The sequence below is a fragment of the Zootoca vivipara genome, chromosome 6, assembly GCF_965207765.1.
Source record: "Zootoca vivipara chromosome 6, rZooViv2.hap1.1, whole genome shotgun sequence".
Taxonomy (NCBI): Eukaryota; Metazoa; Chordata; class Lepidosauria; order Squamata; family Lacertidae; genus Zootoca; species Zootoca vivipara.
The window spans coordinates 88101212-88125614 of NC_142589.1; the positions used below are offsets into that span (position 1 = coordinate 88101212).

The 24403-nt window shown below is 42.8% G+C and overlaps 1 protein-coding gene across 4 annotated transcripts in view; it reads right to left on the bottom strand.

Moving 5' to 3' along the window:
* Window positions 1-390: 390 nt before the first annotated feature.
* UHRF1 (ubiquitin like with PHD and ring finger domains 1) overlaps window positions 391-24403 on the bottom strand; it is a 33105-nt gene continuing 9092 nt past the window's right edge. For all 4 annotated transcript variants that reach the window (XM_035119103.3, XM_088672959.1, XM_035119104.3 and 1 more), the window contains exons 2-17: window positions 24106-24269; window positions 17172-17435; window positions 14778-14953; window positions 13061-13276; window positions 12727-12836; window positions 12292-12478; window positions 10754-10877; window positions 10136-10243; window positions 9548-9652; window positions 8405-8511; window positions 7151-7313; window positions 6911-7048; window positions 5953-6058; window positions 4581-4738; window positions 4124-4222; window positions 391-1681 (exon numbers count right to left, since the gene is read on the bottom strand). In XM_035119103.3, the coding sequence (XP_034974994.1) occupies window positions 1535-1681; window positions 4124-4222; window positions 4581-4738; window positions 5953-6058; window positions 6911-7048; window positions 7151-7313; window positions 8405-8511; window positions 9548-9652; window positions 10136-10243; window positions 10754-10877; window positions 12292-12478; window positions 12727-12836; window positions 13061-13276; window positions 14778-14953; window positions 17172-17435; window positions 24106-24258 (2361 nt within the window). In that variant the 5' untranslated portion in view covers window positions 24259-24269 and the 3' untranslated portion in view covers window positions 391-1534. The remainder of the gene's footprint in view (window positions 1682-4123; window positions 4223-4580; window positions 4739-5952; window positions 6059-6910; window positions 7049-7150; window positions 7314-8404; window positions 8512-9547; window positions 9653-10135; window positions 10244-10753; window positions 10878-12291; window positions 12479-12726; window positions 12837-13060; window positions 13277-14777; window positions 14954-17171; window positions 17436-24105; window positions 24270-24403) is intronic.

Here is a 24403-nt window from a genome sequence, read left to right on the forward strand (position 1 = left end):
CCTATACAGTATTTAAAAGGAAGTTTTAGTCTGAAAAACATGGAGGGCACCAACTTGGGCACAGTCTGGACCTTTATGAATCAGTTAGTTCTTCCACAACAAGCGGTGCAATCAAGAACAACAACAACAAAAGTTTTAAACAAATTTATCTTCTCACCCTCCATGAAATTGCTGCTACTGCTAGCATTTTTCCTCAATTTGTAACCAGTGTTCATTCCACATGCTAAAACAGGCAGTCAACTATTTCAAGATAAGGTTGTCAACTCCTTGATTAAGTGTGGGGTAGGAGGAGCAGCAGCTAGACTAAAAGTTATCTAGATCTCTAGCCACACAGATCTAATCATCACCAAACTCAAAACTGAATTTCAAAATTTAATCAGGCACATTCTCTTTGATACGAAAACGTATTTTATTTTTGAGAACTTTTGTTTGTACAAAACTGTGGCATAATTCAAAAGTCATAAAAGTTTCCAAACAATATTATACATTTATAAGGAGGTAAAGAGGCTAAAAAAAGTTAAACAAGCATTATTTATTCCAGTCTGTATGATGTGAAGAGTGATTTAGTATCAACTCTGTTTTATCCTGAGGTATTAAACTGTAAAGTTTTGGTACTGTTTGAAGCAAGAATGACCAACCACCGAATATACAACCAAGCCTTTCCATTTCAAAGCTGGTTACATGTCTTATTTCCCATTCTAAGAAAGATAAAAAGGAATATTCAGACATGCACACAGCAGGACACTGATCTAAAGCTAATGATCTAGAGCAGCGGTAGTGACATTTTTGAATCCCAGGAGCAAAAATTTGTTGGCAGTTTAGAAAATTCAGTGCTTTTCCAATGTTCAAAGCTCAGTCTTTCACAGCAAAAAAAGCAGTAAAAAGGCACTTCCAAATGGCTTTTGTGTGTTCCCATATGGCACTATTAAGTAGGAAGCAGCACCTGGCTGATTAAATGTGGAGACTGAGGTAGTAACTTTTACATAAAAACTGTTAAGACAAGTAACCAGTAGAGAAGGGGGCTTTTAGTAAAGAACGCCAACACTCCAAGAATCGAGGGGTCTCAAATGATCACTGTGGCGGGTACTAAACTGACAACAGTAAAAAATGCTGTGATAGCAGTTTTTAAAAAATGCTGCCACAAAAATATCAAGAGCATCAAACTTAACAGTCAAAAATCCATAGATCAAAGAGATTGTTCTAGCAACCATGCCATGTACTAGGTTTTTAGTTTTGAAAGAAAATGACACCCCATTTTTAAAAAAACTGCAATTCTGTAGATTTTAGTAGCACACAATGAGAAATTTGCAATTCCTATAACCATGAAGGTTTCCTTTAAAAAAAAAGATGCAATCATTACTACAAAAATACATAAGCAGGTTCCTCAACCTTTATAGTTTTCAGGGAAGGGAGACAACAGTGACAGCTTTTCTAAAAGGCTATTTATTTAAATAAAACCCCGTCAAAAAACCCCACAAGGTTTTGCTTTTAAAATTAAAAAAAATCTTAATGAAATTAGAAGTGCTTTTTGGAATCACCGTCCATTGCCATAGCCAGGGAAGAGCTGGCTCAGGAGGGTCTGCAGCAGTTCATTCACTTGCATTGTATAGTTTTTGCCAAGATCATAACGGCAGGCTGGGCAGCTGTAGACTTCTGCTCGGAAGGATCGATCTAGGCAGTCCTGGGGAGAAAAAGAGAGATCAAAGAAATGGGAATTTTTAAGACCACTAGCATAACTAAACAGGGACATAAAACCCATCCACTTAAGGTTTGCCATAGCTATTAAAGTGCATCTGGTTTTGGGTTTTGTTTATTGATTGCCAAAAGCATGAATGCCAATAGGAATGTAGTATGTTTCCTTGGGGGAAAATACAGCTACTACTTATGAAAGGCTAGTAGACCATTTCCTTTGCATGAAAAATCACTGGTTCAATCCCCAGAATACCCAGGTGGGGCTGAGAAAGTCACCTGCCTGGAAGCCTGTAGAGCCACTACCACTCAGTATAAGACAAAACAAAAACTATACTTTTGCAAATATTCTTTGATCCCTGCATTAAGAAAACAAATTTCTAATTTAAGATTCTAGACTCTGCGGAGTAATAATAATAATAATAATAATAATAATAATAATAATGAATGGGTGATCAAAAGATACCAGTTATCTTTACACTGAACAAGAGATCACAAAGATTCAACCCTTCCCCCCACACACCCACCCCTTGCTGATTGCAATGAGAAATAGAGTGCTAACCCACATCTAAGATAACATCTTGCTTTAATTAAAACATAAGAATACTCTGCTTTGGTGATAAAATTGCCAACATTCACACAAACTGCAGCAAACTTAATTCTGATAAAGGGCAATAAGGAGGACCCTGTGTCAAGCCAGCTATGCTAATACTTTTATTGTTCTGTAGACTTGGTATATCAAGTTTGTAGTAAACAAAAAAAAACCCCAGCCTGTGTTGAGAGGAATTATTGCTGAAACTTGTCTGTCCTTTATTAAATGCAGTACCAATTAAACCCGCCTGTTTTTGTGAAGGGTGATGAGAATTCTTCATCACACACAAAAATGATTTAATCACCACCCTGAGATAACAGCTAAAGTCTATACAGAAACAAGGAGCACCAGGATATTTCAGTCACACCCTATCCAGCCACCTGCAGGTCACAATCTCGCTCTATTCACCTTAAGTTCTACCCTGCAACTATTTGCATCATCACTAATCCCAGGACAAAAGCAATGACCCAGTATTGCCTGAGGGAGGTATTCTTTCAGCTTGCTTTAGCTGACAATTAACTTTTTGAACAGAGTCAAGGGGATCTTACCAGAGGGCATGGAACCTTTTCACAGCCCTATCACAGAGTAAGGAGGGACAGAGAAAGATTAGACTACAGATCTCAGTACAGCACCTCCTTTCTGCCCTTAGTCTCTTGCTATTCACAAATTAGTGTGACTGGCTACCAAGAGCCAGTCTTACACAATTAGCTTTTTGCTGCTTCCTTTTAACAACCTTCAGGAGACGAGAATCCCAATACTGTAATTCTGCAATCTCGACTTAAGTAGGACCTTCCCATTTCACATTAAATATTACAGTGGAAGATAGGAGTGTCCTCTTAGAACAAAATAAAAAAAATTCCTTCAGTAGCACCTTAAAGACCAACTAAGTTTTTATTTTGGTATGAGCTTTCGTGTGCATGCACACTTCTTCAGATACCTTAGAACAGGTTAACAAATCTTGCAAGATACACAATTTTTGTACTTTATTCTGCATGCAGCCACCCTGTAGGGCAGGGATGGAAAGCTATGCAGTTCCAGGACTCCAAATTCCATTACCCGTATTCTTGACCACTTGCAATGTTGATGCGAGTTGCAAGTCCAACAACAGCTGGAGGTGCACTGGTTCCCTGTCCCTGTAGAGTTTGGCTCCGCCTACTGGTGACACCTTGTTCACTCACACAATATTGCACACCCTAGAACAGGCGTCGGCAACGTTTTCCGGTCATGGGCCAGATCATTGCCACGGACACTGGTCCGTGGGCCGGACACACTCCGCACTTGCGCAGAAGCGATTTCCAGAAGCGATTTCCAGAAGCGAGGTTGCCGATGCCTGCCCTAGAACAAGAGTGGGAACACTTTTGGCCCAAATCTCTATCTGTTCTCAGTCAACACAGGACAACTCTGGTGACCTGTGGGAAGGACAACTCAATTGCCTGACATCTTGATGCTGACAGATGATTGAGGGCTGGTTTTTCTCCCCCATAAAGCCCTTTGCACGGTATTTTTCCAAGCACATGACAGCCAGCAGGTTGCTGGACGCTTGGGAACCACAGCACAAGGGGCTTTGCCAGTCCTTTGCTCAGAAAAGGGCAGAAAAAGGGCTTGCAATGCTGTTTTCTGTAGGCAATTGGTTGTGCGATTGAATATTCGATGAGGAACTCGTTTGTGCAACCTATTCAGCTGCTCCACACCTGACTGGACTCAGACCAGGCGAAATTTGGCCCGCAGGCCTAAGGTTCCACACCCCTGCTTTAGAATGTTTCCAGAGCCAGTCAACATGTTTCAAGTCTTAAAAATTATAGGAAGAGTCAATGGCAGTGAAAATCAATGGCAGCTCCTCACCTTGCATACATTGTGCTGGCACACCGTTGTTATTGGCCGAAACACCACTTCCTGACAGCAAATGCACAGGAAAGTTTCTTCCACTTTGTTGAGGAATTTCTGCCATGAAAAGGGAGATAGAGGAGTTACAGTAGTGCTGCTTCTGTTCTCCTATTGCTTAAACATTAAATGGGCCTTTTCTGCAGGGGCTCCACACTTGTGGAATGCTCTCCCCAGGGAGGCTGTAAGCTTCCCAGTTGCATGGTAGAGGCAAAGACTTGGTCCCAGCCTCTCTTATTGCTAGGTTTCTACTTTGAGAGAGAGCTTAGGTTTTGTCTTCGGTGCTGCTTTTAATGTGGGAGGCCTTTTTAAAAAATAATTATGCTGCACGTACAGGCAATCTCAAGTTAAACAGAATGCCAATAACCAGTGCTTCTTAACACTGTTTTGGGGCAAGTGGTACTCGCCCCACACTTACCGGGCCGTCCTTAAGGGCTTCTAGTGCGTCACTCCACAACTTTGCATTGGCTTCGTCATCTTTAATAAGGGCCTTCTGCTTGGGAGTGAGCTTGTAGACTTCAACCTTGGTCTTCTTTGGTGTGCCAGCAGGAGAAACAGAGACGTCCATCTCATTTCCTGGAAACAAAAATACATGATGCTTTATCTCAGTTTTATTTTCTGCCTGCGCCCCTCCAAAGAAGAAAACTGTAGACAATTGGATAAGGTATACTGTTACCAGAAAAGTTCCCACTGCATACCCCCCTTTTTTCCTCTATACATCTGTTTTGGGCTACCATGTGCCCCACCACATCTCCCAAGGATGCACATAAAATAAATGCACCCTTATGTCACCCCCAAAGCACCACACCACACATTCTGTCCAGGGAATCCACCCTGTCCCCCTTTCCTTGTTTGCCTGGTTCTAATGGAGGCATGTACCCCAACCTTTCCTCATTTAAGCCAGATACTTTAAATCTAAAACAAGGGAAGCTTGAATTTCCCTATGGAACAGTGTGTAATTCTTACTTTTGGAACCTGTTGGTCATGTGTGCCTTTTTTCATTGTGGGAGACCTTACATCCTCCATAACCTCATTGCCTTAGGTCATGTAGGCTGCTGCCTGTCAGGGGAAGGGCCTGAGAGGTTTTCCTCCCCACTTTTTAGCTTCAATAAGTGTCAACTGTCTTCAAATATTGTACGATTTTGCCCAGGTGTGCGGCGTTCCGGATTGCCATATCAATCAATCCCTAGGACAGGCATGTCCAAAGTTCATTTTGGGGGGCCTAATCCGGCCCACCAGCCGATTTAATTCGGCCCCCGTGGCAGTATATATCCTAGGGTAAAATCCCCCCCCAAAAAAAGCTCAACAACTTTGGTTGGCCCTCACGCATGTTCACTTCATCAAATTTGGCCCTCTCTGAAAAAAGTTTGGGCACCCTTGCCCTAGGAGAACCTATTTCCAGTGTTAATGCTCTGCATAACCTCTGTTTGGAACTATGTAAACCTTGCTAATCCTCAGAAATTTAACACATCTTGACTTGCCCAAGCGCCTGCAACCCCACTTTATGTGTGATATATTTGTGACACTGAGGTAAGGGGATGTCCTCCTTCTGCAGGCAAAAATGCAAACGTTTAAAAGATGTGATACACTTTGTTCTTGGTCTCTCTCTCACCTCCTTGCAAGGAGGAGGGAGCGTGCTGCAGCAGAAAAATAAAGATCTCCCTTGTTTTCACTGGATCCTGCCTCAGCTCAGGTCATTATTCTGTGACTGATAACAAACCTGGGTCTTGTAAAAGAAAGTTAGGCCTTTAAAGGCACACACACACCTATTTTCCAATATCAATACCTACCAGATTTTCGCTTTCTTTTCCCTTGCCCCGGGGATTCAATCTCTTCTGTTTTCTTACTGTTTTCTTTTTCTTTGTTTGCAACAGATTCCAGATACCCTTCAGGATACTGAATTAGGAATGAGGAATGGTTAGCCTGTGCATAGCCCTCAGAGACAACATCCCTTAATCCAACACTGTCCACTGATCTGGTCTAATCTCACAGGGAAGCTCTTAGGATTCCTTTCTTCTACCATAAGAATGCTGAGTTGCACCATCTAAATCAGGCTTCCTCAACCTCGGCCCTCCAGATGTTTTTTGGCCTACAACTCCCACGATCCCTACCTAGCAGGACCAGTGGTCAGGGATGCTGGGAATTGTAGTCTCAAAACATCTGGAGGGCCAAGGTTGAGGAAGCCTGATCTAAATCCATCAACCACAGCACTGCTCTTGCTGCCACCAGTGCCAAAGACTAATAATTGGTGTTACACATAACTGCAGCAATGGGAGGTATAGATGTAAAGGGAAATGTACTGCCATGAAATCCAGAGTGCTAATCTGCCTACTGGATGGCACTGGAGTAAAAGCATCTTCCATCAAGATCTAAGCATACAGTATTCCACTGTAACTGTTGAGCTGAAAAGGGGGACAGCTATTTTTTTTCTAATAAAAAAAGCAGCCACTAATTACTTGGGGGTGGTTTTTAGCTTAATGACTGCATGGCTGCTCAAAATCTGAAAGTTTCACCAGTAGGTATCGAACGCAGGACATTCAATGGGCATTACAGGGAGAAAAAATCAAGCACACCTGAACTGGGTGTGCACTCCTGTTCAACTACTAGAGAAAGAAAACAAAGCCAAATAAGTGGCCAGAAGCATAACACAATCCTGAGAGGTTACCTTAACCACCATTTCTCTCGCAGCAGCTGGACTCCTGACCCTTCAAAGGACAATGCTTCTCAACACTCTACAGCATGACTTACCTGCATTGTCAGACCAAGTTTCTTCATTCTCTCCTTCCCTTCCCTGGTCCAAGGGGCTGGCTCATCATCATCTCTCCTGAGCAGGTAGCGCCACACTAAGAAGCCAGATTTCCCTGTTTCAGGCCAATATTTAACAACCTAAAAAAGGAAATGAGAAGAGAGGTTTAAATGTCACACAAAGCTTTCCTAATGAGCCCACCTTGAATCCACATTGCCTTACACTTAGGCAAAAATCCTTACCTTATATATGCCGTCATATCTGTTGCCATCCTTAGGGGCATATTTGCTATGCCTGCCCCCCTTTGCATTCCGCACCACCCTCACTGGCTTTCCGGCTCTCCAGTCCTTAGCCTCTGAGCCGTCTTTATCATTGATTGGAGCACTGCAGTTCAGCGCCAACGCCCTACAAAATAATTTATAAAAAGAGAAAGTGTGTGTGGGAATGCATGGGGAATCCAGCCCTTAGCTCTTAAAGAGATCAGAGAGGAGGAACCTGTGACCCTCCAGATTATGTTGGACTTTAAAGTCCCATAAGCACTAACCAGTTTGGCCAATTGTCAGGGGTGATGCAAACAGGAGTCTGGAAATATCTGGAGGGTCACAGGTTCCTGAAACCTGCTGTAGATCTTTGGTATGGAGATGAGGGCAGAAGACACAAGTAACTTTTCTTCCTACATCACAGAATAAGCTATGGTTAAGGACAGAAAGGGACGCAGGTGGCGCTGTGTGTTAAACCACAGAGCCAAGGGCTTGCCGATCAGAAGGTCGGCAGTTCGAATCCCTGCAACGGGGTGAACTCCCGTTGCTCAGTCCCAGCTCCTGTCAACCTAGCAGTTTGAAAGCACGTCAAAGTGCAAGTAGATAAATAGGTGCCGCTCCAAGCAGGAAGGTAAACGGCGTTTCCGTGCGCTGCTCTGGTTCGCCAGAAGCGGCTTTGTCATGCTGGCCACATGACCCGGAAGCTGTACGCCGGCTCCCTCGGCCAATAACGCGAGATGAGCGCCGCAACCCCAGAGTCGGTCACGACTGGACCTAATGGTCAGGGGTCCCTTTACCTTTACCTTTACGGACAGAAAAGCCCCACTTGACCAGACCAAAAATCCATCTGCTCCCCACACAAAAATCCATTTGCTTCTCGCACCGCTCAGCCAGATGCCTTCAGAAAGCCCATAAGCAAATTGTGAAGGAGTCATGCTGCTTTTCAACATATTTCCAAAACAAAATGGAAGGCAAAGAGAATCAGTTTCTAGAACTGGAAGAAGTTGCTCAATGTATCTTTCCCATGTAATAATAAACATTATGTTTATTATTACAACCTAGAGATAGTCAACAAAGCAATAATGTTTCAAGAGCCACCATATTAGGCAGGCCAGTAAACATCTATAAAACACCTACAGTACTTCTTTATTTCTTTAAATGCTCGCAGAAATAGGAATGCTTTCATAACTTGCCATTTCCTGAAAACCCCTTGAAAGGTAAGCTCTTTTGCCTCACCTGTTCATATTTGTAAGTTTTTGATCACAAGACTGTTCAGCTGTACGTTTGTTTCCAGAAAGGTCACGACCTCCGCTTCCCGTGTAAGTGAAAGAATTTCCATGATCCTGAAAAATATCCAGATAGTTCAATCCAGGACTGGGAAAATCCCAATCACCCAGTCACTCAAGCACCTGAATAAACTCGTGTTGGCACATAAAACACTTAGGCACTTGTCGAACTCCACCAATCTGTGCTTTAAAAAAATCTGTGGCAACCAATGAATTTTGCAATATTTTTCCAGCCCTGTTTCATATCACATACATCACTTAATTCAGATGTTACTATATTATTGTGTCCTCACAAAGTGGTGGCATTCAAGAGGATTTTTAATTCCAGTTCTACCACACTGTGGCTGTGTAGATATATAAAAAGACAGCAGCAACCCTGAGCAGCCCTTGGCCTTGCCTATTACTGTAACCTCTCAAGGGCAGCATATTCCTTTTTTGGTGGCATGGGTGGTAATGATCATATTGTTTTATTGTTAAACATGATGGGTCCTTTAACTGAGTATGTAAGTCTCCTAGAGACGCTTTGTATTAGGCAACAAATAAATTGAACAACAACATACAGCAGACTGTAACTACCATAGGATTGGTTACAGGTAGGTAGCCGTATTGGTCTGAGTCGAAACAAAATTAAAAAAAATCCTTCAGTAGCACCTTAAAGACCAAAGTTTTTATTTTGGTATGAGCTTTCGTGTGCATGCACACTTCATCAGATACCTCCATAGGATTGATACATGCATTCACCCAGTACTAACATTGTGTCACACATTATATGACAAAAATAGTATTAACCTCACTGGTTCATACCAATGCAGACAGAGAGCTTAGAGGTGTGTTTCCAACACCTGACACACTCTTTTCCTCTCTACACAACATACATCATGTTCATACCACAAACAATTTGTGTTTTAAAGTGTGAAGAAGTAAGAGCAGCACCCCACTGGAGTAGTCCATCCCATGATCCAAACTTATCTGGGATGGAAGAAAGAGGACAAACCTTTTGCCTAACAGAATACTTCTTAAGAGCAATTTATTGGGCCTTCTAGAAAAGAGGTGAGAATGATGAGATGAGCTAACTGACACACACACCACTTACTATATCATCTTCATAGCCGCCTGCCAGGACCAGTGAATAGGCTCCATCATTGCTTCTGCCATGTATACCTGCAACATGGGGCCTGTGGACACCCGACTCGCTTACCTATGGAGAAATGCACATCCATGAGGTCAAGTACAGACAGTCACATGGAAGCATCCAATTACCAACGGATCAATGGGGTGGGGAGATATGGAAACCTTGTACTGGTAATGAATGTAAAACACTGCACCCACTACACCACCTACGAGCTATAACTGCCATGGCCCCATTTGCAGTGAGAGTGCAGTTTCCCAAGAGCTCTTCACGTTACATTTCAGGTAGGTAAGTAACAATGGGGAAAGCAGTATTTCCCTTCTGAACAAAAAGGGTCAGGGCCACAATAAAAAAAATGGCAGTAGCCACTTGCCACTCCAGAAATTATTGTTCTTGCAAACACAGCTAAATGAGTAGCACCCTGCTTGTCATCAGATTCAAGGGCCTCCTTGCACATTCGTACCCAGATATAAATAGCAGTTGTCTGTTGTTCCCAGGAACACCCACCCACTCCACAATGGAAAAAGAATGGGGCCAGATACAGCATCTCACCTGGACTCTGAACTTCCACATGGTTCCAACTGGAACTCCAGGGATTGGCCCATAGTGGTTTGATGGGACTATGGTACACTCTCTTGTGCGACCTACACATGCCATGCCCTAGAAAATAAAAAAGTCACATATCAAGACAGAAATTGCCACAAATTAGCCCAGCAATTTATTGTGTACAAAGGAAAACGTGGAGCTACAAGAGAAGGACACATTCATCCATTACGTTCCCCCATATAAAGCCCATGTAACAAAGCAGTCCCATCTAAGGTTAGCACAGAATCATTCCTGCTACCTATTTAACAATACTAGCCCTATGCTGTTGAAAGGTAGACGTTTCCACTGAAAGCCACTGTAAGTAGCAATTGTTCTCAGGGCTTCATAAGACAAGCTGGTTGTCAAGAGACAACTCTGCTTGGACAGACATGTCACCCCTGTGACTTTTCTCTTTGTGGAACACAAATGACATTCTAGTAGATTAGAGAACATGTGAAATACTTTGAGCTGGCTGAGCCATGTAATTGTGTACACATCCGTCCTGAGGTTTTTACATGTGCCCAGCAGCAGTGCCGGACTGAAGAGAGGAGGAGAGCAAGACAAAACAAACCAGGATGGACGTACCTTGCCCCAGTCCCGCTGAGAGGATGAATTTGCAGATGCCATCTTGGCTTTCTTTTTGCTTTCTTTCAGCTTCTCACCAGCCAAAACCACCTCACTTGCATCATTGCGACATTCAGGACAATACCTAGTTATCAAAAAAATTAAAGACGTGTCATGGGAGGGGACGAGGATTGGTTCCTAGGACTATTTTTAATATGTCCTATTAGAAGAAGAAAAAACCTGTATCCACAATTTCATATACAGTTACGGTATTTCTAATTTCCCCCAAGATTGGTCAATTTGTGTTAGAACACAGAGCCAACCCAACAAAACTCTTTCATCCAGTTTTCCTCCTTGTGTAACTGGCAGTTAGAAGTATATGAAAACAGACAAAAAAAGGCAAACTAAAAAAGACATACCCAGCTTAATTACTCAAGGCTTTTATCAAGGCTTTTATCTGGGCAAAAATTTAGAAGTCCAAGTAAAGGTGACTTACACAGAATATATACTAAGCTGTTTCTCTTTCTTCTATTGGTTGACCCAGCACAATACTGCCTACAGTGGTTTTTCACAGCCCTGATAGCTGGCAATGCCAGTTAACATACAAAGAACATGGCATTCCACTGAGCTACAGCCCTCCTACCCTGAGAGCAAAGTTGAGGTGCAAGGAAAAAAGAGGCGAGCCAGACTGGAGCCCACATCCTACATGCTATTAAGAACCATGTTCATTACGCATCAGATCACAAAGTGTCTTGCGAACACCCTTTAAAAAGGTACACAACAAACTCCTGACTAAGCCAGAAAATAGTTAGAATTAACAGAACACATATGTTGTGTGTAGATGGTGTCATAGCTAGACCTCTGGCATTTCCAAAGGGAAGGATATCACTTTTCATAAAAACAAGCTGAAAGGAGATAGAAGGAAATGTCACAGAAGTATTTGCTGTAATCAAAAGAAGCCCTTGTATTTGGGGTATTTAGGGGGAGCCCTGCAAACAGGGTTGTGAAAGCATTGGTCCTGTGATCCATGACCGGCGAAGAAGCAGTGCTTTGACTCTTAATGGGCTTCATTTGCTTTTAATGGCAATAGGAAACAGCCATGTCTGATTGCTAGACAATACAGTATCCCAGCATCTCCAGTACATGCTCAATGATTGTCCAGAGTAAATTAAGCAGAAATGGAAGGATGGAAGAAATGGTCACCCAAACCTCAACAATGGTTTTAATCAGCCTTATTGGTGGGGAGGCTGTTCCAGGGTATTGATCCCACCCCCAAGATTACTTTCAAACCAGAAGGGCCATGGGCCATGTGACCTTAAGACTTGCCGTAAGCATCCACTGCTTCTATAAATCTTTATACTTTAAATTATTTTCTGTCTGCTTACGAATCAATTTAAAAAGCTGTCATTATTTGTCTCCTCACTATTTTACTAGCTTACTACATATTTGTTCAGTTAATTGTATTTTATGTTTGTTCACCTGTTTCGTTTTATTATGTACTGTACTGTTAAAACTTCAATAAGCATTATAATTTTCAAAAAGTCTTCATGGCTACTTACCAGTCCTCATCATCAGGTATCCTGTTAAGAGGTGGGTTAAGACAGTAGATGTGGAAGGCCATGTCACACTCATCACACATCAGCTGTTTCTCTGGATCCTGTTTCCCTCCACACACATGACAGGCGCACATCCGGCAGGTTTTGCTAGGGTTGTCTTTGCAGTGCTTACACACAGGTCCACTCTGCCCTATGAAAAAGGAAACACAACACACACCATACTGATCAGGCCAAGGAGAGCAAGCCACAAGAAACCTCACAGAGAGGGATTATTTGCTAGGATAACTAAATGGGAACTTTATGCCACCCACTGGGGACGGATGACAGCTGGTTTGCTGGAAGATTTCAGAGAATGCTTTATCCTGACGCAGTACAGCATTTTTTTTCCAGTGACAGCTATCCTCTGAGTGCTTAGGAGGGAGAAGTGATACAACTCACTTTTTAGTGGGCTCTCAGCAGTAAGTGGAACAGCACAGCCAGGTTCTTCAATCTTGTAGATTTCATCCACAATAGTAATTCGGCAATCATTCAAGGTATCTCCAGCATCCCTAGAAGAGAAGCATATAAGAATTGGCTGCAAGTCGTGAAGAGGAAGAGGAAGAAGAAGAAGAACTGAGATTTTGGTACACACATATGGCATGTTAAGAGAAATGCCTCTCCCATCCCTGGGCTTAGGTCATCAGACAGCACAAAATAAGGATTCGGGGTGTCACGTAAATATTTCCGTGGAGGCTTGGCAGATGGGATTCGCTGCTCATGACCTATCACTTACCCAAGAACTATCTTGGCATATAACTCCTTGTATGTTCTGGTTTCTCGTTTTTGCAGGATCTCTGCATCGTACCAAAATCCCCTCTCCTTTGGATCATCAGGATTGTAATTCAGCATGACGACATCTCCTATTTCTAGCTCCTCCCACTTCAGAGTCGTCCTGGCACGAGCACGTACGTTCCTGGAGCTCAGCTGAATGACACCATTCTCGGGATAGCTTCATTGGGGGACAGGGGGTGGCGGTAAGAAAACAATCCCACATGGTAAATGCAACCCAAATTTTTTCAAGTGCTGTACAGAAAGTAAAAACTAAAAGAAGTCCCTGCCTGCACTGGAAATGTGGAGGCCTGGACAAGATAACAAGAACAAAAAAAGGTTTCTCCTGAGGACTTTTTGCCTATTTCTCCAACAGAAAAATATGAAAATAAGGGAGAACACTGGATGTGTGGGGAAATTCTATTAAGAATTATCTCACGGAATAAGAGAAATGCTTTTTAAGACAAGATATGCAATACATGAAGGAAGATCTGTAGAATTCCAGTAATGGTGAGGAACCCTATAGCCAAAGGGCCTCTTTAGGCCTGCCAAGCCTTGGAGGTTGGCCTGCTAGGCAGTTTTGGGTAAACCACACTCCTTTTTCCCTGGGCTGATGTCAAATATGTCAGGTGCAGGAAAGTTTACACTGCAGGTTGAAACCTCAGAATGCAGCTGAAAGAATATTTTCCCCCCACTGTAGTCATGGCTTGAACTCAAAAAAAGGAAGGAAGATTCAGGAGCACACTTAAGAGTGCCTTACCAATTTGTTCCTTTGAAATTGAGTCACATGACATGACCATGATGTCATGTAATTGATATCTGTCAAATTACACCTATCTGTCAAAATGGCTCACAGTGGGTGGGGGAGATCAGGATCTGGCTTGCCTGCTCTATTCTCTCCTTCACCCCTGCACTAGAAAGTGATAATTCCTGTGTACACTGTAGTATAAACATATGCAGCACTCAGACCAAAGTTGCATTTCTGCTCCTAGCAGCTGCTGCCATTTTCATGAGGAGTATACTGGGACCTCCAGTTTCTTGTGAACTGCTGCTTGCCATCTTTTGGTGATCTACTGTAACACAGAGGCTGCCTCATTTTTTAAGACCTTATAGAAAAGAGTGCAGGGAATACTAGGAGCAAACCATTTCTAAAAGGAGGAGGAGCAGCCACTTACAGACAGCAGTAAAGTGGCCCGTGTTCTGCCAAAGAAAATGATAGCCTCACATGGCAGCCAAGGAAAGCCCCCCACGTTTCCAAGGGGAAACGGAGCAGGAAGGAGTGGCAGAGGGCTTGCCTGTTCTGTCCTGCAGTAAGGCACTCCAGGTGCTTCAAGCAACTCCCAGAGATGGAGAGCAGGCAGGGATCATCATGCAGCTCCACGACTATCACCACCCACCTCTGCAGCTCCAAGTTTAGGAACGTGGCTGGGGCAATATAGCGCGTTCAGCATGGAAAACGAAGTATGAATGCCTGGTTACATCTATATCCAAAAGACACCCCCAATGCTTTAGTTGAGATTCCTGCATGGCGGGGGGTTGGACTAAATGACTCTCAGGGACCCTTCAACACTACAATTCTATGATTCCATTATTCTATGATTGCTAGGCTGAACTCTGCCATCAGGTGTTTGCCAAAAAAAATAGCCTGTTGTTCTAAAGGGACTAGGAAAAAAAACACTCACTCATCATATTTCACATGATATACAATGTCCTCTTCAGCAATGGCTTCTTGCAGATCAGATTCCTCATCACTCTCACTTGCCTTGTTGGCAGCTTTTTCTTTCTGGGTCACGTTGACAACCTGAGCTTCAAACCAGGCCCCCATGCTTGTATCACGAGCATCCACTAGCTCATTGATCTAAAAACAAAAGCCCAGAGTCCACCTATTTAGTTGTTTTTAAAATAAACTCAATCTTGAAAATTACAGCCATTTCAAAAGGTAAACAGCATTCATTTCTGAAAATCAATAAAGTCGAAGAGAAATGGGTATTTGGACTGTTACATCATAGCCAATCTTCTAGGGGCATATACCAGAAGGAAAGAAGTGGGCAGATCAACAGATGGGCACTTTTATAGTTCAAGGACACATTCCAACCAGGCAGAAATATTTTAGAACAGGCTTTCCCAAAGTCAGGTCTGGCTGTTTTTAGACTATGATTCCCATCATCCCTGACCACTGGTTCTGCTATCTAGGGATGATGGGAGTTGTAGTCCAACAACAGCTGCAGACCTGAGTTTAGGATACCCCGTTCTAGAATGGCATGGAGCAGCACTGGAGAAAGTCCTGAGGGCCATATAGAGAGGTCTGAAGAGCCACAATTGGCTCCCAGGCCTGAGGTTCTCCATCCCTGGCACACAGAAAGGGCGTCATACTTCTGTTTCCTTCTCCTGTGCTGTCCTATTGCCTGACCCCTGCCTCAGTAGCCTAGGAAACAAAGTCACAAAGAAACACCTGTGAATTGTAAAATGCACCAGATACAGGTGAAACTTGGAAAATTAGAATATCGTCGAAAAGTGCATTGATTTCAGTAATGCAACTTAATATTTTTTTATTTGTCTTTTAATTTTTACAAATGCTTTCTTTTGGAAATTCCACAGTAATAAAACAAATACAGTGGTGCCTCGCAAGACGAATTTAATTCGTTCCAGGACTCAATTCGTCCTACGAAAAATTCGTCTTGCGAGTCCCGGTTTCCCATAGGAATGCATTGAAACTTAATCGATGCGTTCCTATGGGCTCCGGGGGACTGGCGGCGGCATGGGACGGGGCTTCAGAGAAGGCACAGCGCTTCTCCGAAGCCCTGTCCGATGCCAACTGTGTGCGAGGCGGGGGGGGGGGGAGAAGCGCTTCTCCCCGCTGCCACCTCCTGCCTGTCTTCCCCGGCATGGGACGGGGCTTTGGAGGTCTCCGAAGCCGCGTCCCATGCTGGCTGTGCGCGGCGAGGTGGAGAAGCGCTTCTCCCCGCCGCCGCCTCCCACCTGTCTTCCCCGGGGGACGGAGCCGAAGCGTGGCGGGCACTGCAAGCCCCCACCTGTCTTCCCCGAGCTAAGGGGAAGACAGGCAGGGGCAGCCACCGCACCGCCGCGCTTCAGCTCCATCCGCCCTGGCAAAGGAAGATCAGCTGTCAGCTTCCCGCACTGACAGCTGATCTTCCTTTGCCGCCTTCCCGCGCTACATTCTATGGCCGCGCTTCACAAAACTCTTTCGTCTTGCGAGTTTTTGGTTGTGCGAGGCATTCGTCTTGCGAAGTACCACTGTAGTTACAATAATACAAAAATTACCATCGCTATTAACATTTCATTAATTACATTCCATTTATAATTGACCCGCCTAACGACAAATAATTACAATTACAACAAATAAAGGCTTGACACATCTTGCTTTGCATGTCATGCATCTATCTCTATTGGTTTTACCTTTTACTTTGCTTTACTGAAATAAATGCACTTTTTGACGATATTCTAATTTTCCGAGTTTCACCTGTACTTTCAGGCTAGACTTGTACCCCATTCTGCTTCATCCTTAATCTATGACATTAACCTTGTGCAGCAATGCAAATGCTGTTTAGGTTTTCAGACCAGTCTTTTAATATGGGCAGAAATAGTCTTCTGCAAATGCATTTTTAAGAAAGCTAAGGAGTACCATACCATGCCTTCTCCTTCCCCCTCATTAAATTAACAAAAGCTGAGCAAATGCAATAAAAGGATTATATTTCATTTTTCAAAAAGGAAATATTCCAAATGCAAGTGGTCACAGTTGGACTGGTATACAATTTCATGCATTTGTACTATAGGTATGACTTCCCTTTCTCCATCTAGAAATAAATGTTGTATAGGTTTTATCCCATTGCAGTTGATAATAGCCGAGTTTCAACATTTTGTTGATAGTTTGCTTGTTTTTAGATACAGCTGCCTATTTATTTAGGAAAGTGTCAAAATACATTTACTCATTTGTATAAACTGACCAATGACTGCAAAATTAAATCAATTCTAACATGTTTGGGGTTTTTTTTAGAACTTATAGACATTTTTGCTTTGCTCATTTGATCTTAAAATTAAGTCTAAAACCACCTCACCTTGTAGAATCCAAAGCCTGGGTCCACCAGATCAGTTTGGCCTGCTGTGCTTGGTGGTCCCTCCATTTCCACAGGCCCCTCCCCATTATTGGAGTTTTTATCAGATTCACTTTGGCCTGAACCACACCCAGAGTCCGTGTCTGAAAGTTCAGAATCCTTCTCTTTGTTAGCCAAAGGCAGGAGGGCAGGGCTTTGCCTCACCAGCAGTTGGACTATATCATTCAGGCCAACGCTGTAATCGAAAAGGGAATGACCATCTTCCATCTGTAAAATAAGAGTAGGAAGACCACCAGTCACATATGGACATCCAACAACTTAACACACAACCAACCCAAAAACAAATGTTTTGCCCCATTCAGTTTTAATTCCTAGGTTCAATGCCCATTTTGTTTTCATGCCATCATTTCTGTGAATAGACTAAACAAAGATAAAGCAAAATGTGGTACAATGTTGGTTGTACCAAGCACAAGATGCTGCTCTCCATTCCCTAGTACAACAAAAAGCTTCGAGCACCATCAACTAGTTGAAGAATAGGTTCATCTTACACATAAAATGCTTTTCTGTACAACTGTCCTCTTTTCAACTACCAAGGCATCCATTATACTACTTAGCAAGTTACCCATACAACTCACACCATAAAAAAATTCCTTCAGTAGCACCTTAAAGACCAACTAAGTTTTTATTTTGGTATGAGCTTTCATGTGCATGCACACTTCTTCAGATACACTTGAAACAGAAGAGTCAGACTCTTATGTATATACAGAGGGTGGTGGGGGTGGGTGGGAATGGGTGATGGGCTGATGGGAGTGGTAAACCTGTAGATGGCTGTTAACGACTGCTGATGACTGCAATTGGTCCTGCGGGGGGAAAGCAAGGGCTGAGGCGCTAAAGAAAGCTTGATCGTGCATAACGAGATAAGAATCCTATGTCTTTGTTCATCCCAGGTGGCTCCATGGTTTTAAGCTTGGTAATGAGTTCCAATTCAGCAACTTCTCTTTCCAGTCTGTTCCTGGAATTTTTCTGTAATAAAACAGCTGCTTTGAGATCTTGTATAGAATGTCCTAGGAGATTGAAGTGTTCTCCTACTGGTTTCTCTGTCTTGTGGTTCCTGATGTCAGATTTATGTCCATTTATCCTTTGGCGTAGGGTTTGGCCTGTTTGTCCAATATAGAGAGCTGAAGGGCACTGTTGGCATTTGATGGCATATACACAATGTTAGAAGATGAGCAATTAAATAGTCCTGAGATGGTATGTTGGATGTTGTTGGGGCCTGTAATTATGTTGTCCGGGTGTATGTGGCAGCAAAGTTGGCATCTGGGTTTATTGCAGGCTCTGGTACCAGTGTCCATGTTAAGTCTGGTGGTTGTATTATTGTGGGTGAGGAGTTGTTTAAGATTGGGTGGCTGTCTGTAGGCAATGAAAGGTCTTCCTCCCAGAGCTTGAGAAAGGGAGCTGTCATTGTACAGGAGAGGCTGTAGATCTCTGATGATGCGTTGTACTGTTTTAGCTCGGGAGCTGTATGCATCATCAGAGATCTACAGCCTCTCCTGGACAATGACAGCTCCCTTTCTCAAGCTCTGGGAGGAAGACCTTTCATTGCCTACAGACAGCCACCCAATCTTAAACAACTCCTCACCCACAATAAGAAAGCCTAAGAAAGTTGCCAAACAGACTAATGCTGTAACTTCTCTGAAAGTTATTGTAAACAGTGCAGGTCTTTACATTCTTCCATTTCTTTGTCAATTCAGAACACCTACCATAGTGTGCGCCCACACACACACACAACCAACCAACAAATCAATCTACAGGTTTCATCAACAATTTAGGCAATTTAGGTATGTATTACTCATTTGGGCACACTAGAAGCTGGGAACAGTAGTAGTTAGCCTGCAAAGTTTTCTATTGATTCTGCACTTTACAGTATGTATGTAGCTTAGGACAAAGATGTCCACATGCAATCAGACAATAATTCCATGCAGTGCAAGTTCCTCAGCATGTGGCATATATAACAGCAGGATCTCTAAAGAAAGCCAAAGAAAAAGCAAGAATAAAGCATTCTTTTCTCTTTCTTAATCAATCAAAATGTCATCCTTTAGTGAATATGCATAGCACAATAAACTACTGCAGTAAACTGAAGTGAACAGGAATATCTGGAGTAGTGGCATGGCATCCTTAGGGAAAGGTTTTTCAACTTGAAAAGCATACTCAAAGGACTCCCAAGCAGAGGGGAGAGGGGAGGCTGAGGGAACACTCCACAAGGTAGGGTGTTTGAAAAAGTATGAGGCTCCCAGTTCTGCAGGCAAGGGGTGACATATCTGGGCTCCTGAGCCCTACAGGGGGGCCACATAAAGAATATCAGGGGATCCATGGACTAAAAAAAGGTTGAAAACCTTTGGGATAGGACATTGCCATGTTTCTCTTACTGCCCCTGCTCCTAGGTCTCTTAACAGCAGCCTGCAACCAAAGTTTTAGTTGCAAGGAAACTTTCTAGGAGATACAGTAAGTTTTAGCTATGTATGCTTAGCTTTTTTTAGTTGCAATTTTATTAATGTTGCTAATATTGTTTTATACATTATAAATGCCTTATTGATTTGTTAATCATATAATGACTTTTGCTATAATTGTGATTTTAGCTTATTTTTGTTGCAATTTTGTTAATAGTGTTTTACAGATTGTAATTGTTTTATTGATGTTTGTTAATTATTTTATATTATTTATGCTGGATTCGTGATGTTCTATTGTGTTTAATTATGTTATTGTTATTTATTGTTTGCAAGCCATGTTGAGATTCATTTGAATTAAAAGTGGCATAGAAACACACACACCCCTCTGCAACTATAGCAATGTCCCCGCCCACACACTTACAATCTAATCAATGTGGCACAGAAGGAAAAGGGAAAAGGAAAACAATCCTTGGAGCACCTACTGCTTCACTGGCCAATGACAGGGCCAATTAGATCTCTCTATTGCCATTATGTTCTTCCTGGGAGACACAGCGTACAACCTCCCAGTGGCTCCAAGTCACCGGGCTGGCGCCAAGAGACCACTGTGCCTCCCTTCAGCTATGAAATCTCATGTAACTGGCAGCTGGAACAGAGTGCCCTTTCATGCAGGGAACTCCTCCTCCTTTGGCTGATAGACGGGGCAGGCTCAACTTCCACTTGCTATAGCTTAAACCATAGCAAGTAAACATGAATTTAAAGTTTAACAAACCCTAGAACTCTTGCATTAGTGCCAAAAGGCAGCATTGACAAAAATACGTCACATCTGAACCACACCCTAGTCTCATTCCATTTTCTCTTCTGTCCCCATCCCTTTTTATACTGGGTTTATGTGAGCCTGCATGCAGGGCTGTCATTTTGTTTAAGACAGGCATCCCCAAACTTCGGCCCTCCAGATGTTTTGGACTACAATTACCATCTTCCCCAGCCACTGGTCCTGTTAGCTACGGATCATGGGAGTTGTGGGCCAAAACATCTGGAGGGCCGCAGTTTGGGGATGCCTGGTTTAAGATATGCACAGTGCTACAAAATCTTTTGCAAAGTTCATGGCTAGCTCCTAAGTAGCATCAAATAAGGACAGACCAATTCAAACAAAGACAAAGCTCAAGTTTTAACACGCAGCAATCAACTTAACTAGCCTTTCTGGAAGCCTAAAGGAAATAATTTTCAGCTTCACCAGCTTCAGCAAACCCTCTCTATACTGAAGTGCCTGCCAAGGAACCCCTGTCTATGGATTCCTCTCTTGCTGCAATACTGAGTCAGCTTCCTATGTTCATAGCCTGGGATGTAAAGGGCAGGGATGGTGAACATGTGGCCCTGCAGATGTTGTTGGACTTTCAGCTCCCATCAGTCCTAGCCAGCACAGCCAGTAGTCAGGGATTATTTGACCTGCAGCCCTCCAGATGCTGCCAGACTACACATTCCCCAACCCTCTTATATAGTTCATTCCCATTACTGTCTACATGAACCAAGAATGTATCCTTGAATGAAATACTCCCCTGGGCTGTGCATTTCAGAAAAGCAATAGTGGTGTCTAGCTGTCCTTTGGGAAAGCTTATCTACAATTAGTGGCCTGTGCACTGAGGAGCCAGGGATCCCTGGAACGAATCACTGGTTTAAGGGAAATTATTCACCCCTTCAAATGCTATGGGAATGTTATGATGTATTAAAGAGGGTATGTAAAATACTAAATCAAACAGACAAAACTCCAACAGCCCACATGTGCAACAGTTTTGAAGAATCTCAAGCTCAGACCTTGTCGGTTTTCAAGGTCTGGCAAACAGATACACACCTTAGTTCTTCAGCTGCTGCAATGGTACATAAGCAGTGCTAGAAACTCAAGAGATATAATCTAATCACCAAATGGCACCTTAAACCTAGGCTATGCTCGCCACAACAGAATGTGGAGATGCTGATTCCCCTCCAATGGGATTTTAATTTTATTATTCATTCTATTTCTATACCACTTTATATTTTAAAGAACAAAACTCAAAGCACTTTACAACAAATTAAGACATCAAATAAAACAATCCAGAATAAAACTAATACAAGCTTCAAGAAAAATATTTCAGATCTTTCTCTAAATAACATTTTGCTTTCCCCAGTTGCCAACCTAGCATCCAGAGATCTCCACGTGGTCACAATGGACTCGCACCAGTTGCAGAACATGCCTGGCTAATTTCATAAGACAGTAACATCCATAAAGCACTCGCTCACCTGGACAAGGACCCTATTTTCCTTCTCATTCTGAACACATCCCTGAATATTTTTTTTCATTTCAATACTGCAAAGTCACAAAAAATATACTGATATGGTGCACAATATCTCAAATTACAACTAAAACCATCAAAAAATGAAATTAAAGCAAAATACATTCAAGAATCACAAGTACAGAATGGGTCATGTAACAAGAAAGAGTCCATGTTCTCCTGTGACGTGGCTGAAATAACCAAGTCTTCAGTTGGTGTCCAAAACTCATAGACAGTGCCAGCTTGATTTCATTAGGTAAAGAGTTTCGTAACCGCAGTGTGCCGTCACACTAAGTGCACAATTTCATGCAGAGGACAGTTTGACACTGCTAGAAATGTCTCAATGACAGATCACCAAGTTCAGAAAGATATACAGTATAAGGAATAAGGTGATCTTTTTAAGTACACTGGCCCCGGGTTATTTAGTTTTATATGAAGTAAGTAAAGCCTTGAATATAGGTTGCCACTGTACTGGCACACAAAGCAGCTCTCAACAGAGGTGTTATGTCATCATTAGCCAACATAACTGGGCTGCAGAATTCTGCACCAGCTGAAGTTTCTACAGTACACCAACCTCAAGAATAAGCCTCACATAGACCACATTACAAAAGTCTATCCAAAACATTACAGTGCTTGAACCACTGTAACCAACCTATCCCAGTCAGATGTGAAGCTGGTAAAAGGTACTCATAGCCACTAAGGTATCCTAAGCCTCAGGTGTGTGCAACCCCACCCAGAACAGGCAACTAGTGCATCTCTCAGGCATGGGAACCACGCATCCACAGTGCTTCTGTTTTGCCAAGATTTAAACTCAGGTTATTACCCCTCATCCGACCTAGCATTGCCTTTCAGGCATCGGTCCAGAACTAGCACAATATTATAAAGAGCAGAACAGGGTATAATCAACGTACTGGTGACCTTCTGCCCTAAAACTGCTAATGAACTCCTAATAAAGTTGCTGAGCTAACAATCAAAATCCAAAAGAGAAGGTCTTTTTAACATTTGGAGGACACAAGCTTTTCAAGTTCACAGAACACACCATCAAGCAAAACGGAAGAGCAGTTAAATGCAAATATATTTACCTAATAAAAGACAATTACTTTATATATCACTCTGAATCTCATTTACAAGAACTGAAGCAACAACAATCTTTCTAAAATGCCAACCTAACATCAAAACACTGATTTCAGAAGAACACTAGAGGGAACAAGTACACTGAGATACCTCAGGACTAAGACGGAGAGAGCACTGAAACAGCATGAGTCAGTACAAAGTACAGTATTGTACTTTAAACAAAGTCGCTAGATGGCAGTGCAAGTCAGGGTTGTTGTTGTTTTCCATTTTAACAAAGTTAGCAATAAACTTAGCTCAAAAGTTCTCAATCAATTCATGCAACTCTCTCCAAAGAGGCTACTAGCCAGGACTCATTCTCTGTCTAAGCACATTCGTAATGTTAACAATCTAGCTACGAATTTCAAAACATAAATGACCAAGCAGCTGCTACCAACAGCAGGATGAAAACCTGCATTAGTTCTACCCTGCAGGCACAACAGCCCCAGCAGCACTCAGTGCATGCATGCTATGTTAAGATGCATATCTGCCAGCTTCTTACATAACCCCACCAGTAGGTACCGTATGCTTGCTTCACAAAGCAATGTGATTCATCAAAACCCTACCATTCATTGCAACAATACTTTATTAGTGGAAAACTCAAGCTTAAAAGCCCTTGTATTAAAAGTGGTGGAGCAAACCCATAGCTTCCTTTTTAAAGCCAATCTTTGTTTCTTTCAACTTCTTCTGCACCACACATAAAGATTTGGGCCCAATCAGCACTATACATTTAAAGCAGTATCATCCCACTTTAAAGAGTCATGGTATTTTCCGAAGAACCCTTGGGAAATGTAGTTTGTTACAGGCACTGAGAGCTGCTCAGAGACTCCCTATTCCCCGCACAGAGCTGCAGTGCTCAGAGTTCATTGTTAAATGACTGAGAATTGGGAGTAGGTGTCCTAACAACTCTCAGCATTCTTAACTGGCTGAAATTTCCAAGATTCTTTGGGGAAACCACAGCTGTTTAAAGCGGGATGATACTGCTTTAAATGTATAGAGTAGGTGGGGCCTGGATAGTAGTGAGGATGCACATGATGGCAGTTGGGAGAAGGAAGAACAATGGAAGACGGGTACCTGTTTGCCCCTGTAGAAGAGCCTTTGCTGATCAGGTGCCACCCTGAACACTTCATGTATCCTCTGCCGGAGCTCTTCCACCTTGGTAAGCTTGGAGAGGGAGTCCACTCGGTGCGTCTCCTTCCCATCCATGCTCCGCACTTGAATCCACATTGTGGCTGTACCTTTGTCAAGGGACAAGCAAAGGACAATATTACAAACACAAGGAGGGGAAATGGGGCAAAAAAATGGGGAATACGAAATGCTACCCCCTCCCTTCAGTCACTCCACAAATTATTAACATTTTTCTTCCCTCTAT